This window comes from Candoia aspera, chromosome 6 (genome assembly GCF_035149785.1).
Source record: "Candoia aspera isolate rCanAsp1 chromosome 6, rCanAsp1.hap2, whole genome shotgun sequence".
In the NCBI taxonomy this organism is placed as follows: domain Eukaryota; kingdom Metazoa; phylum Chordata; class Lepidosauria; order Squamata; family Boidae; genus Candoia; species Candoia aspera.
In genome coordinates this window covers 70,911,558-70,925,708 of record NC_086158.1, presented here as the reverse complement: position 1 = coordinate 70,925,708, position 14,151 = coordinate 70,911,558, and the positions used below count along the sequence as shown (strand labels likewise).

General features: G+C 36.2%; 1 protein-coding gene across 1 annotated transcript in view; it reads right to left on the bottom strand.

Annotated features, from left to right (window-relative positions):
- The window catches only part of ADGRA1 (adhesion G protein-coupled receptor A1), a 286,630-nt gene extending 278,190 nt beyond the window's left edge, over positions 1-8,440 (bottom strand). Inside the window, exons 1-2 of the mRNA XM_063307368.1 lie at positions 8,375-8,440; positions 4,453-4,524 (exon numbers count right to left, since the gene is read on the bottom strand). Of these exons, the coding sequence (XP_063163438.1) occupies positions 4,453-4,478 (26 nt within the window). The 5' untranslated portion in view covers positions 4,479-4,524; positions 8,375-8,440. The remainder of the gene's footprint in view (positions 1-4,452; positions 4,525-8,374) is intronic.
- Positions 8,441-14,151: the final 5,711 nt, after the last annotated feature.

Sequence of the window (14,151 nt, the reverse complement as noted above, 5' to 3'; positions counted from 1 at the left end):
AATTGCCAAATATTTACCATGTTACTCTTTTTTCCTTGATTGTACACCAGCAAAGTGCAATAAAGCCTTCACATATTCCAAATATTATAGGGCTTAATAATTTTGAATAGGGTTGTGCTGAATACTTAAGTCAATATTTTTTCAAAATATTTCATTAGGACATTCAACAGTATATTCATTATTCTTGGTTAGGATCTTTTGCAATTATCAAAATGAATGTGCTATTCATGATAAACTATTTATTTCAAATGGCACCAATTCCAATCTCAGGATCTTACAAGAACGGCAAGAAACTGTCATTAAATTTATACGGAGTGGGAAAAGACCCACAGTTAAACAAAAAATCCTACAAGATTTCAAAGGCAAAGCTGGCCTCACCCTTCCAAACTTTAAACTGTACCATAAAACAAGCTGCTATTTGGCTTTTTCATCCAAAGTTGAGTATAACATTGGAAAAGAACCACTGCAACTCACAGCAAAATACTTATTATATACTAGAAGTTTTGATCTTAAGCTGATTATTTATTAGAGTCTCCCTTAGTATGTATGTGTGTATTAATTAATATAATGTATATTTTCATATATAAATTATATGTATATCAATATAATGCATATTATTAATAAAAGTAAAAATATATAAACACATTTAACAAGAATGAATTACAAAAGAAAAAAGAGAAAAAGGAAAATAATAAGGGTTTCTGACTCCCGTGTTTTTATACATCTGCTAATCTGCAACATTCGTAGACATTTAGGCTCCCTTAGAAGCCAAACTGCAAGTGATTCTACTTACCATGCTGAGTGGTGTGCTGTATGTATGGGAACTATTCTTGCTTGAATTTAGTTAAACTTCTGTTGTGTAAATATACTGCTAGTTTTGCCAATATTCTCCAAGTTTAAGTTCCCAATCACATACTGTAGGAATTGTGTCTTTCTTCCAGTGTTGAGCAAGATTTGTTTCAACTTTTAAGAATATGTTTAATTCAATTATGATGTTTCTTGTTAATTTTTTCTGAAATTATACCTAGTAGAAAAAGTTGTGGTTTCATTTCAAATTTAAATTGCAAGATTTTCTGCACTATGCTATGTATGTCTTCCAGTACTGTTGGTTTTTTTAACATGTCCACCACATGTGATAAAAAGTTCCTTCTGTTTAATGAGGTGTTATGACAATTGATGGGTTTAGTGCTGTGTTTTAAAGATTCACATGGGGAGGGGTTGCATGCCCCCATTTTCAGGGCATTGGAGAATTCTTAACATTTCTGAGGCTGGAGTATCTTCCTCTGGTTTATCCTTCCTTCCTTTCTTCCCTCCCTCCCTCACCTCCTCCTTCCCTTTTCCTATTTATTTTTCCTTTTCTTTTTTTTTGCCAAGCATTAAATATGTTCTTACGTCATTTCCACACCACAAAGCCTCTCTCTAAAAACAGCCTGGGCACTTTTGCATCACACTGTTTCCACTCCAAGATTCTTCTGAAGAGTTTTGAAGATGGCCATGAAATGATTTTCACTCCTGTTAGCCTCAGAACACTGAAAAGAGCCAGGGAACACAATGATGCAATCAATGCTGCCTCCCACTGACCAATAGTAATTAAAATAATCTTGCCCCCAACCCATACAGGAAGAAGAAAATATATATATTGTAGCCCTTCCTGCTACCCTCAATATTTTCAATAATGCTGGGTGCATTTGTCCCACTGTTTTGCAAAAACATCTGACGTCCTAGTATGAGAGGAAAGCTTCTTGGCCATTAAGACATTATTTTTCCTCTACAAAAATTCCCATTGCAAATTGGCATTCCTCATGTGGTTCTACGTGACAGCATAAAGTCTCTTTCTGAAGGGGGTGGGGAGAAAAAGTAATAGCATATTTCAGCCCAGAGGTCAGTAGGTGGAGTGAGGCAAGACTTCAGTGCATGCTGTTTATATAAATGAAGAAAATCTAAGTGCTTTTTACAGGGATTCTGAACCTGATTAGCAACTGACTAGAAGGATTAATTTCAGGTACCCTCATAAATTGCCTGGGAAATCTACCACAGACTCTGAATTCAGGTGGTGGGAGGTAGGGTGAGACAAGAGTTCCCGCAAATTAGTAAATGGTCTGTCCTCAAGTGATAAATACAGTGCTTGAAGCCATGTCAGAAATACTGATTTTTTACTGCTTTGGTATAGTTCTGCAAAAGGGCATAAAGCCTCTTGATTTGTATTACTTGCTTTCCTCCCTCCCAGACCTGTTTAGATTTTGCAAGGAAACTAGGCACTGAGTTGTCAAAAAGAAAAAGAAAAAAAAAACCAAGAAATTGATATATAACAACAAGCTAAAATACCTAAAGCAAGCTGACTACAGACTGTCATGAGGGTCAAGAAACAGAACCAAAATGCCTGCACAGAGAGCCAGCTGCAGTCATATCCACATGCAGGTGGACGTAGTTGAAGAAGAGGGCAAGGGAGGAATATTGGAGCTTCTGTACCTGAGAAGTATAGTTGAAAAAAAGCAGTGGGAAGCATGGGCTGAAATAAGGAGGAGGGTATCCAGTCCTAAAGGTTTGAAGGATAAACATATGAAGACAAGCAGCCCTCAGGGATGAATGAGCTCCATTGGTTTATGTTTTCCTCAGTCTGATCCTACCTCAGAAAGATTGATGAAATACAATGAATGATGAGAACACCAAATGTAGAAAGGAAGACATTTCCCCATGTCCTAGTCCTGTTTTCTCTTCTTTCCTCTCCCTTCCTTCAGATTAGGATGAATGATGAGCCTTGCATCCATCCTAATCATTTACCAAAGTTTAGATGCTCAATTTTATAATTATTTATGAAGCTTTAAATTTTTTTTAAAAAGCTCTGAAACCCCAATCTAGTCTAATTCTTAAACTCATGTTATAGCTTACTCAAGAAACTAAAGAAGTCTGTAGCTTGAATGTTGTGACTCAGCCATGGGAGGGCACAACAAACTAACAGGGATATTCTTATAAATATCCTAGAGATAGATTTAGTAGAGATAGCCACACATATATAGTACAGGGTGTTCGGGAATCAGTCTGCCTGGAGAAATTCTCATGTTGTATTGGGGACAAAATTTTGTAGAAACATTCTCTGGCTTCCCTGGTTTACAAAGAGATCAGGCTGCTAAATGTGGGAGGCCTGGAGATACATTCCTGGTGCTGGGTCAATGGACTAATCCCAGCACAGGACACACAAAGAACTGTACGAGTGGAAAGTGTGTATCTGTACCCCTACAGTCCAATTGGGCCCAACAGAAGTAATACAATGCTCCAGCATTACAAACTGCAAAATGGAAGCTTGGTAATTTATACCAATTGCATTTGCACTGGAAGGAAAATAATCTGACTGCCCCAAAAGGTGAAATCAGCAAAGCATTGATGCCAGATAGGTATAAATTGGGGAGCATGAGGAGAGCTCCTGCTCAAAATGACGCTTACTTCCAAGACCATAGTTGAGAAAGTGTTTACCTCCTACAAGTCTAATGAAGCAGATTTTCCCCTCTAACAGCTCCCTCTGCTAAGGAGACATTCTAGATATGAATGGCCTCAAATGGATAGAAACGTTGTCAATGTTTGCTGTAGCAGCAGTTTAAAAGAAGATGGGGGGAAGAAGGAGAAAGAGATCAGAGGAAAACCACAGACAATGTGGCAATGGCAATCTGAAATCTGTTTTGGCTCAGTGCAACTAGAACAGACAGCCAGAAAGGATGAAGGAGGAGAACCAAAACACAGCAACAACCTAACAATAACCAAAGTAAAACATACCTTTATAAAAGTATAAGTTGTGAAAACAGAATAAACTTTTAAACATGAAGACTACAGTTTTCATTCAGTCCTCATTTTGCATCAGAATTGTTTTTATTTTCCTTTGTAAACCTAACAAACATCAGACTGAATCTGAAAGTCCCCTTCTGTTCATGAAAGGAATCACAGAGCAAGCTTCTTGCCCACAGAAGCTTTCATGAAGAGTGGATTGAGGCACTTCTTGCCAGTTTAGCTATTTCTTACAAAGGGGAACCTGAATCCTTTGGTCTAAATTTAATTATCTGGTAAGAGGAATAGAAACAATTTTCAGTAATGGAGAAAGAGAAGAGGGGGAATGATGGATGGGGAGGCAATGATTTCCTCTAGTGCTGGCATGCAGCCTCCAAAATATTATTTTTTAGGGAATATATTACTTAAGAGAAAAAAGACTCCCCATTTGGTTAGCTTTCCAATTACCAATCACCATTGCAGAAGGTCTCCCAGTTCCAAAGAAGTGGGCACAGGAGAACATTTTGGGTGGCTCAGGGGGGCCTGAGATCCAAGTAAGTTACATTCTAATACTGGAATCAAGGTATAGATTCAACCAAACTATTTTGCCCCATTAGTTGCATATCATTAAACTATCTTAACTTAATCTGTAAAAGTTAGTATGATAATTTAGTTCTCAAAAAGTACCATACTCACAATTTGTGAAGGTTTTTAAGACCCATAAATATTTCAGGTGTTAAACAACCAATTCTATTATTGGAAAGATCCCTGGAAGGAAAAAAATAGCATTAACTATAGATATAATTACAGTATGAACTCATTCTCATTTGACCCGAATATAGCCTTTAAATAACCAATACTGTAAAACAAATTTGTTTACACATTTTATGAAATTAATTAATACGGCTGCCCATCTGATGAATGCAACTCTGGGCAGCTAACAACACATTAAAACAATATAAAACAATTTTAGCGGAATGAAAAAACACAGTGGTCACCAAGAATGAACCCAACAAGAGAGAAACATCTCAGAGGGGCATCTAACATCCATCCAGTTCTTTAGAGCTTTACAGAAGGCCAGGAGAGCCAGGGTCAATCTGATCTCAGGGGTATGATGTTTCAGGGGAACAGGATCTGCACCAGAAAAGGCATGATTCCTAGGTCTCATAAGATGGCATTCTTTATTTGAAGGGAACCAGAACATGCCCCCCCTGTTGGACCTAGTTGGCAGGTAGAAACAATTGGGCAGAATTGGTCCCACAAATAACCATGGAGGCTTTACAGGTGACAACCAGGACCTTGAATTCCACCCAGAAGCACACTGGGAGCCAGTACAGCTCATGGAGCAGAGGTGTAACATGGGCATACTGAGGTACACCCATCACTAAAATAATTTTCATAAATGAATTAATTTTCATAAATGAAAATTACAAAGAAAAGTATATATAACTTATAAGGAATGTTTTTAAAATCTTGCCAAACTACTATTTCAATTTTATTTTATTTTATTAGCATTTTAAACATGACTTGTGTTTTGGCTGACCTTCTGAAAATCTCAAAAATAGATTAAAAATATAATTCTTCCCTCCCTCCCTCCCTCCTAAATCAGTGAATAGAGTTAAAAATATCATGAGTATAAGTTATGGGGGGGATTATAGATAGGCCTGCCATAAGACCAAGATGGATTTACCATTTAGCCCCAAGGTGGCTTTGATTTGTCTTTGTGATGATGTGCTGGAAACGCAATTCAATTTGCTTTGGTAGGACAACAGCCCAACATGATTTGCCTTAACAAGGGACTTCAGATCACTTTGCATATGCAATGATCTGGGTCACATAACATGATTAGCAATCTTTGCTTAAGTGTGATTACTGATAAAGGAGAATTAACTGGGTTTGCACAGCACACTAAATTTTAATCTATGGTTTATGAGGCACAATGCCTGAGATCAGACAACATGTAAGCCACGAACAAGCCGAATTTTGCTACATGAATCCAACCAGTGAGAATTAGCACCAAGATTTTAATGGTCTTCTGCAATTAGCATCTCTAAATTAAATACTACAAAAATATTTATCTGAGCAAGTACAGGCATTTGTACTCTACTAAGGTCTGTTGAGTTCAATGGAATTTCTCTTAAATGTATAATTTAATTTAGAGATAATTTAAGAAAAAAGCATCTATCTAGCACCTGGATCAGATGTTCTAATATTTATATTAACTAGCTTCTCACTAGTTGAGAAACTTCTAAACTTATGCTATGTACTTCGTGTGTCACAGCTATACCAAATGAACAGCAAAGATTCCAAAGTAAGTGCTATTCCCCTCCACCCAATATGCTATAAATTTTCCTAATGAAACATTTGCAGACATATAAATAAGAAAAAGAAAAAAAGTCAGTTTGTATCAGCTTATTTCTACACATCTCTCAACTTGTTCTTAGCATTTCAGACCAAATCTATCTCATGTCACATAAATCTGGTGTTCATTTTTTTTCTCCTGTAAATGTTTTTACTAGAAATGGAGACTATAAAATTAATCTTGTAAAAAAAAACCAGACACGTGGCCCACATTCTGGTTTCTTTTTTTCTGGTAGACATTGTTTTGCAGTGATCCACAAGTTCTCTTCCTCTGCCATTGCAACTACAGTACTGAATTACCACAGTGCTGTCAGCCCATGAGAAGGGTTTCAAATGAAATTGTTAATTTTATGAATTTGGCAGACTGTGGCTTTTCTAGCTGACTCACAAAGCCTCCTGTCACTTACATATGTCTGCATTACATTAGATGCTTACTTTATCCTCTGTGGAAAAGATAGGAAACAGACTAAGCGCCGTATTGAAAGTAGTTAGCAGCTGGAAGGAAGGAAGGAAGGAAGGAAGGAAGGAAGGAAGGAAGGAAGGAAGGAAGGAAGGAAGGAAGGAAGGAAGGAAGGAAGGAAGGAAGGAAGGAAGGAAGGAAGGAAGGAAGGAAGGAAGGAAGGAAGGAAGGAAGGAAGGAAGGAAGGAAGGAATCTTGTAACATAATCTATTTCTATATCTATTTTATAGAAAACTCATACCAGCTTAGAAACAACCTTCATTTATGGTTATAATCAACCAATTCTTTGCCTCTAGAATATTCCACACAGGATTGAAATCCATAGGTCTGTGATAACAAGAAACATTTTTGTACTTAATATAGTGACTTTGTGCATTAAGTATGCCTATTACAGAATCTTTTCTCCAATTATCGCCAAACTCAAAACAGATTCTATCTCAATGACCTTTGACTTTCCTCATTCTCATGCTTTTGACTGTGAAATACCATTTCATAGCTTGATAGTTTCTCTATTTTCCCCACAAGAGGTCAGGGTTGTGTTATTATAATACATCATCTCCGTAGCAATAAGTTTCAATTGTCTTCTTACAATTTTCATATTTCCACATATTTTGATGACTTAAAGGTCATTCAGATTCATAGGGTAGTTCTGTTTGTAAATATGTTTAATTCCTGTTAACATCCTGCTATTAGTTTCCCACATTTGTAATTCTAACAAATAGGTTGTCCGTTAACTTTCTGTTTTCTGAAGTACAACTTTTGTGCAATCGAAGTAGGATTAGCCATGTTGAGATACAAACATGCATATATTTCAAGTGTATGTGCCTACCTTTTTGTGTGAACTGTAATTGTACATGTAGTTTGAGAGGTAAAATGTGATAGTATATCCAAGCATTCTGACTGACTTTATTATCTAATAAACAAGGCAAAACAGAGCATACTATGTTTCATAACACACTCTTTTTAATTTTAATTAGTGTAGTATAACAAATAGTATAACAAAACTACAGTGATATGTATTACAGTGATTAAAATAAACATAAGAGAAAATAAAGTAAATAAGAAAAAAAAGACTGCATATAATATCCATATGAAATTAATCCAATCCTTAAACTTATTTAATGTAGGTCATATAATTTTTAGAATATAATTTCAAAAACAGATAAAGAACACATATCTTGAATTCATTCCTTAAAATCAGAAATATTCATTTCTTCCCATCTATGTAAAATAATTTTCTTTGCCAAGCTCCAGATTCCATTAAGCTAAAGTTCTTCCTAAACTGTCAAACTGCCTATTTTGGGAACATCACATGTACATTTTTAACTAGTATTTTTTTCTAAGACTATATTAACATATATTGTAACTTGAAACCAAAAGGAAGCCTTGACTGAGCATGACCAAATCATGGAGTCAAAGACCCCTAACATTTCTTACAAGACCAATGCAGGAAATATGATATCCAACTTTTAAAACCATTTTTTGAGACTCCAATAAACATGAAACAAACTTTTCTGATGAATTAATTTCATTCTTAAATTATAAGCTATGTATTTTATATAACATAGCAATTTCTCAAATGTTCAATTTCTTCTATGACTGTAGTAAAGATTGATTTGTTTTGACTTGATTTATAAAAATAAATCATGCATAGGAAAAGAAAACCAAACAGCCATCCTTGGTTGACATATCCTATATGTTATAATTGCATGGTAATATATTCCCAATTCTCTGGAAACCAAATATCAATAACACAGGTGTAATTTTTAAGGTAATTCAGTTGTAATTAATACTTACAGACGCTTTAGTTCTGAAAGTCCATAGAAGGCCCCAGGTTCAATGCTACTAATCAAGTTATTCTTCAAATCTCTGGAGATACAGAAGGGAAAACCCAATTAATGTCCAGTTTATGTGAAGTTTTACTTTCATCCAGAACGAGGAGAAGGAGGGAGGACAAAGCTTTGAAACCTCCTCTGCATGCATTAAAATTAAAATGAAGGGAAAGATACTTTTAAAAAATTGCCCCTTTCCCCTCTTACATCAGAAATTCTAATTAAAACTAAGTGTTCATCACCTTTAGCGAAAATGTATTATTAAACTAGTTAAGAAGTAACTAGATGATGAGTTGCTTACTGATCATGAAGTACAACTCAATGCATTACTATAATCTCTGTTCCAATCACTAGCACCATATATAGATTTACAAAGAGTAGGTACATACAGGTAATGTTCCCTCTAATTTCTGACATGCTATGTGTGTGGAAACATTGTCTTGTGCAGCTTTCCCCATACCAAGTACAAATTTGTCTGCCACAATTCAAGTATACGAGTTAATTATAAATACATGTAATAGGTTAAAATGTTTACATATTTCTTATTCGAAGTATAGAAACTAGAAAGTATAATACTGTAGTATGTCACAAACATGCTTAACAGTTGTTCCTTCAAGTCATATTTTTTACTCCTGGCAAATGTCTCATGCAGTTTTCAGAAATGGTGTGATGATTGCCTCACTCTAAATAAAACTCTCAGACTCAAAATGGCAATTCAGGTTCTGGATTTAGTTAGAAAAGAGTGCAAACAGGTAAAAAGCTGAGAATGAGAAAAGCGCGCCTAAACTCAAACTAAATAGCGTCTTTGCAACCCTCACCCCACCCCCTCCCTCATAAGCAGCCCTCCCCACATTCCCAGGTGCTCCTAATGAGCTCTGCTGATCAACGGGCAAAAAGACCTTGACATTTCAGAGATAGCCTAAACACATTCCTCCTGGCACAGTCCAGCAGGTCTCCTGTACAAGGCTCTCAGCAGCACCCTCCCAGCCTGGACACGTATCAGCAGCTTGGCAAGCAAACCGTTACGATGTAGACAAACACCGGAACGGTGAACATGACAAATGGTTTGCCACTTCCTTCTCCCTAGAGCTGAGAGAATGGGACTGGTCCAAAATTACCCAGTTGGATTCATGCCTAAGGCAGGACTAAAACTCACCATTTCTTAGTCTCTGGCCTGGTGCCTTAACCACTACACTGAACCGGCTCTACACATACATACATGCTTACAGATTATAATATAAACTCACTAGTCACAGATAACTGATAATTGGAATCAATATTTTGTAAGCACTTAAAATGGTTTCTTTTCTTTTTTTTAAATTTGATATTGTAATGAAAGGGGTTTTTTTTTTAAAAAAAAAAGGAAAGAAAAACATACAAAAAGCATTTGGATATCTCCCTCTCTTTCCTTTTCCCCCATTTTTTCCCTTCTTCTCTGGATGGATTCTGACCTCATTTAAACTTTAATTATTACTAATTTTAAAACTGTGAATTTTTTATAAAATTAACACTGATCATGGACCTTGTCCAAAACTCAGCAGATATTTTGAAGGGAGGAGGGAGGTGCTCTGCCATGCACAGGAGGCTCTGGGCTGCCCCAGCGTGCTCTACTGGGCCTGATCCAGAAGTTCTGGGCCTGGAATTTTATGGTGCCTAAATTTATTATTATTAGTTTAGTTTTGTGCACACTCGACTTTTTACAATGTGTGTGGGTTTGACAAGTAGTGTGTACACATACCTCAGAGGGAACATAGCATACAGGAGACAAAATTTGAAAGTTACAGAATAGGTTTTTTCAAATTTGATATTTAAAAAAAACTATAAAGGAAACTAAAACTACTTCTGTGGGTGTGAATTAATCCTTTCCATCCAAGAAGAATGATTAAGGTGACTCACAACACAATGTATTACATAGAAACAAAAGATAATGGAAAAGTCTCTCCTTCACATTCAGTGAGAGGAGTTTTTCTTAGATTTAAATATATTTTTACTCAACTTTCCTTGCATTGTACTTATTTTACTCTGGGAATTTCATTTTTCAATCTGCTTCCAGAGTTACAACAAAGGCACATCCAGTTTACGAAATGCACACAAGCCCAATTTTTAAGAGATCTGTATACATATGAGAAAAAGATGAAATTCTGAGATTTTTATAAATTCTCCGTTACTCACTCACCAAAACAGACCTCAGGAGTTATCACTCTAGAGCAGTGTTTTTCAACCTTGGCAACTTTAAGATGTGTGGACTTTAAGACTTTTAAAGTTGCTAAGGTTGCGAAACACTGCTCTAGAGACTGCAAGCTCCCTTTCTGCTGCCTTAAAGCCCTCTCTAGCTGTAACTGCTAAGACTTAAAGGGCCCCATTCTGCACTATTTTGAGAAAGGAAACAAGAAAATGTAGTGAAAGCCTTAAAAAGGGGTATCATCGCTCAAAAACAAAAGCCCAAAATCTTAAGTGAAGCCATTGGTCAACAAAAGATTTTCTACCCTTGTCCTAAATGGAATCAAAATCAATGGTCAACTTCTTGAAGGCCAAAACCTGAAGTCAAAGTTTGGGGAGCCAATGATTTGCAGTGGTTCAGATGTTAAGCTGAGACTGGGGAGACCCAAATTCAAGTCCCTGCATAAGTGGGTGACTTTAAACTGTCATACTCTCTCTGCCTAACCTGCATTACTGGGCTGCTGTAGGAAAGATCAGAGGAGACTCCCATGAATGGCACCTGGACCTACCAAAATAAAAATGTGTTGCCATTATTAGGTGGGCAATTATTTATGATCTTTAAACAACTCATGCTTAAAAAGGAAGGAAAAGTAATGATGGACAATATTAGCTACATTATTATTCTTTCCAAATTAGTTTTAGGTATGTAAATCACTAGTGATGTAGCTTTTCTTTCTTACTATAACCAATGAACTTCATAGCCCATACGTGCCTTATCACTGGGGAAATACAGATTTACTTGTGATCTCTTTCCTTCTGTTCTGCAAAAAATAACCCAATACTTGTGCTTCTATTTTCCAGTAACAGCCAAACATGTGACAGTACATGTTTTGTTATAAAAATGTAAACAAAGACCTAACAAGACGATGCAATTTAGGGTTTTAAGTAATTGCTGTGGGGCTGCTACATTAGGGATTGCTATATTAGCTGGGTTGTTATAAGCAGACTGACCTAATTCATTCACAGGCTACTACATAAATCAGAAAAGTACGATTTTTCCACTGTACACTGCTCTGAGTTTTGTAATTCAGTTATCAGATAAAAATACACACCTCTGCAAACATGTGTTTAGTGGGATATGCATTAAAAATGTCTATTTTGGGGAAAATAATTATGATCACACCTTTTTTATTTTTAATTTACAAAAACAGGTGTTATGAAAATACTGTATAAGGGTGTACAACTTCACTTGACTCAAAAGTAAGAGTGAATGGGCCCAGGGCCCATTTTGGGAGAAAGATTCATGGGTTTTAAGGGATAAATTAGGTTTACTTGGAACAGAAAACTAATATTGGCTAACCCTGGACCGCATATTTTGCATCCCCCAAAGCCTCTTATGATAATATGACTTCAACCAAGCAATTCTGTACTCATCTGGGAGTAAGTCTCACTGAATTTAATGAGATTTATTTACTTATCATAAGTAATGCTTTGATCTTTGTGTGAATAAGAGTGACAGTGACACCCACACACGCACATTCAAACCATGATAAGGAAGATTGTGTGGCCATTGGGCCAAATGTTGTCCAACTATCTTGTAGGCTAATAGCAAAACTGAATCTGATACAATCTGAACTGTTATAAACCACAAATTAGATAATAACTTAATAAATATATATTATGGTTGATGGTACTTAAAACCTGTATCTAGTTAAGCAGAGCCAACAAGAAAAGTGTTTCCCAACTAGTTTTCAGTGAAGGTTGTCCGCCAACACCACCAACAGACTTTCAGCTTTTGGTCATTTATTCTTCCATAAAATAAATTTACAATTGCAAGTTTAAATACACAACTGTCTTATATTGTTCTTGGGTTTATTTCCAATTTTAAAAAATTCAATAAACTGCATTTGTGAAAATGTAGCATTTAGCAAAAGGAAGTATCAGTGGACATACAGACTTATCCTTCCTTCTCTGTGTCAGTTATCTGGAAAAGACGAAGAGGAATTATTCCCTTAAACTCAACCAAAAAGGTTTAAAAGGAAGATCCTAGTAGGGATGTGTACTATGCACCTTAATAAAAGCTGAACACAACACTTCTTGTGTCTTCCAACAAGGTAATCCAAGCAGGTTTGCTACAGTTTGAAGCAAAAAAAAAAAATCTAATTCTGCACACACAGAGATCCCTGCCTTGTATTTATGCTGCCAAATAACTCCTTGTATAAAGCAAAATTATCCATGCTTGCTGAACTCCAGGGAAGAATATGATACCCTGTTTGTGGATATTGTGATCTCCGTCTTATCCTTTTAAGAATCTATGCCTTAACCTTCACCAGCGTGTTTATTTTCTCTCGGCAGTCCCGTGTTATTCACTTTATGTAAATATCAACTCTAACCTAGTTCTCAGAACTTTCACAAATACTAAAACTGTAACCAGTTGTAACTCTTTCCAGAATAGCCATGAAGGCAGCATATGTGCAGCCAACTGAATGAATGTTTCCCCTCCACCTCCACTAATCATCCAAATGATCAGGCTGACAGTTCTTTTGTGAACAAGGACAACAGTTTATGTCTAAAGAGAATCCAGTTGGCCTTCAGTTCTTGTTCCTTTCAGTACAGGTGGGCCAACTGCAGACAGTGAAGTAAATTAAGAACGTTAAGGTTAATATACTCAATGTTATGGTGGATTGCCCTTCATTTTAATCAAATTATGATAACTATAACCAAAGTTTCACTGTAGAAAGTGGGTGGGTAGGTAGATGGACAGGAGAAAGAAAGACATCAAACTGTAAGACTCAAATGTCCTAATTTACATGTCCCTATTATTTTTCATGGAAATTTGTATTTAATATAAAATGTACATATATGTATGCAGTGCAATGAGGGAGCATGGATACTTACTCAGTGTTCTTACTTTGAGTTATTCTTTAATAAGCATAACTAAATCCTTAGCAATAAATCTACAGATTATAGAAACTTGAGGCCATTACATATGGAGGAAACACTTATGGAGTACCAAGTTAGGAAATTTATGAGATGCAGAATCGTTGGAAACCAAAACTGAACACCAAGATTAGGCTTATGCTGGCCTAGATATTGAAAGCAAAGAGATTGCTTTCAATAATTTCATTACTCTCTGTGAAAAGATTATGCTTTTTTCTGTCCCTTTTCTAGCAAATAAAATGATGGATTTTAAAAAGTCATGGAAGGGGAAGTGCGGTCACGTTTTCTTGCAAGAAACAGCAAAAAGGTGTCCTTCTCTTCCACTTATTTTTAAAGAATTCCTTCACATGGCTATTTTAAAAAAAGGAATCAGAGCAGTTTTCTTCCTTTTCTTCCTCTTCGTCTTTCTCTTCTGGGATACCAGATGATTTCACAAGACTGCATGCCCACCTAAATAATTCCTGGCATAAAAAGAAGGAGAAAAGCTCTCTTGCTTGCTCACAGTGAGCAGTATGCAGAATGCTTTTTAAAAATACCAAAGAGAGAAGAACATTGGTCTCCTGCAAGGTAAAGTCATCTGGTAATTCCCAAAATAATGAGGAGCAGGAAGAGGAGGAGAATAAAAGGTCCCATGCTAGTTGC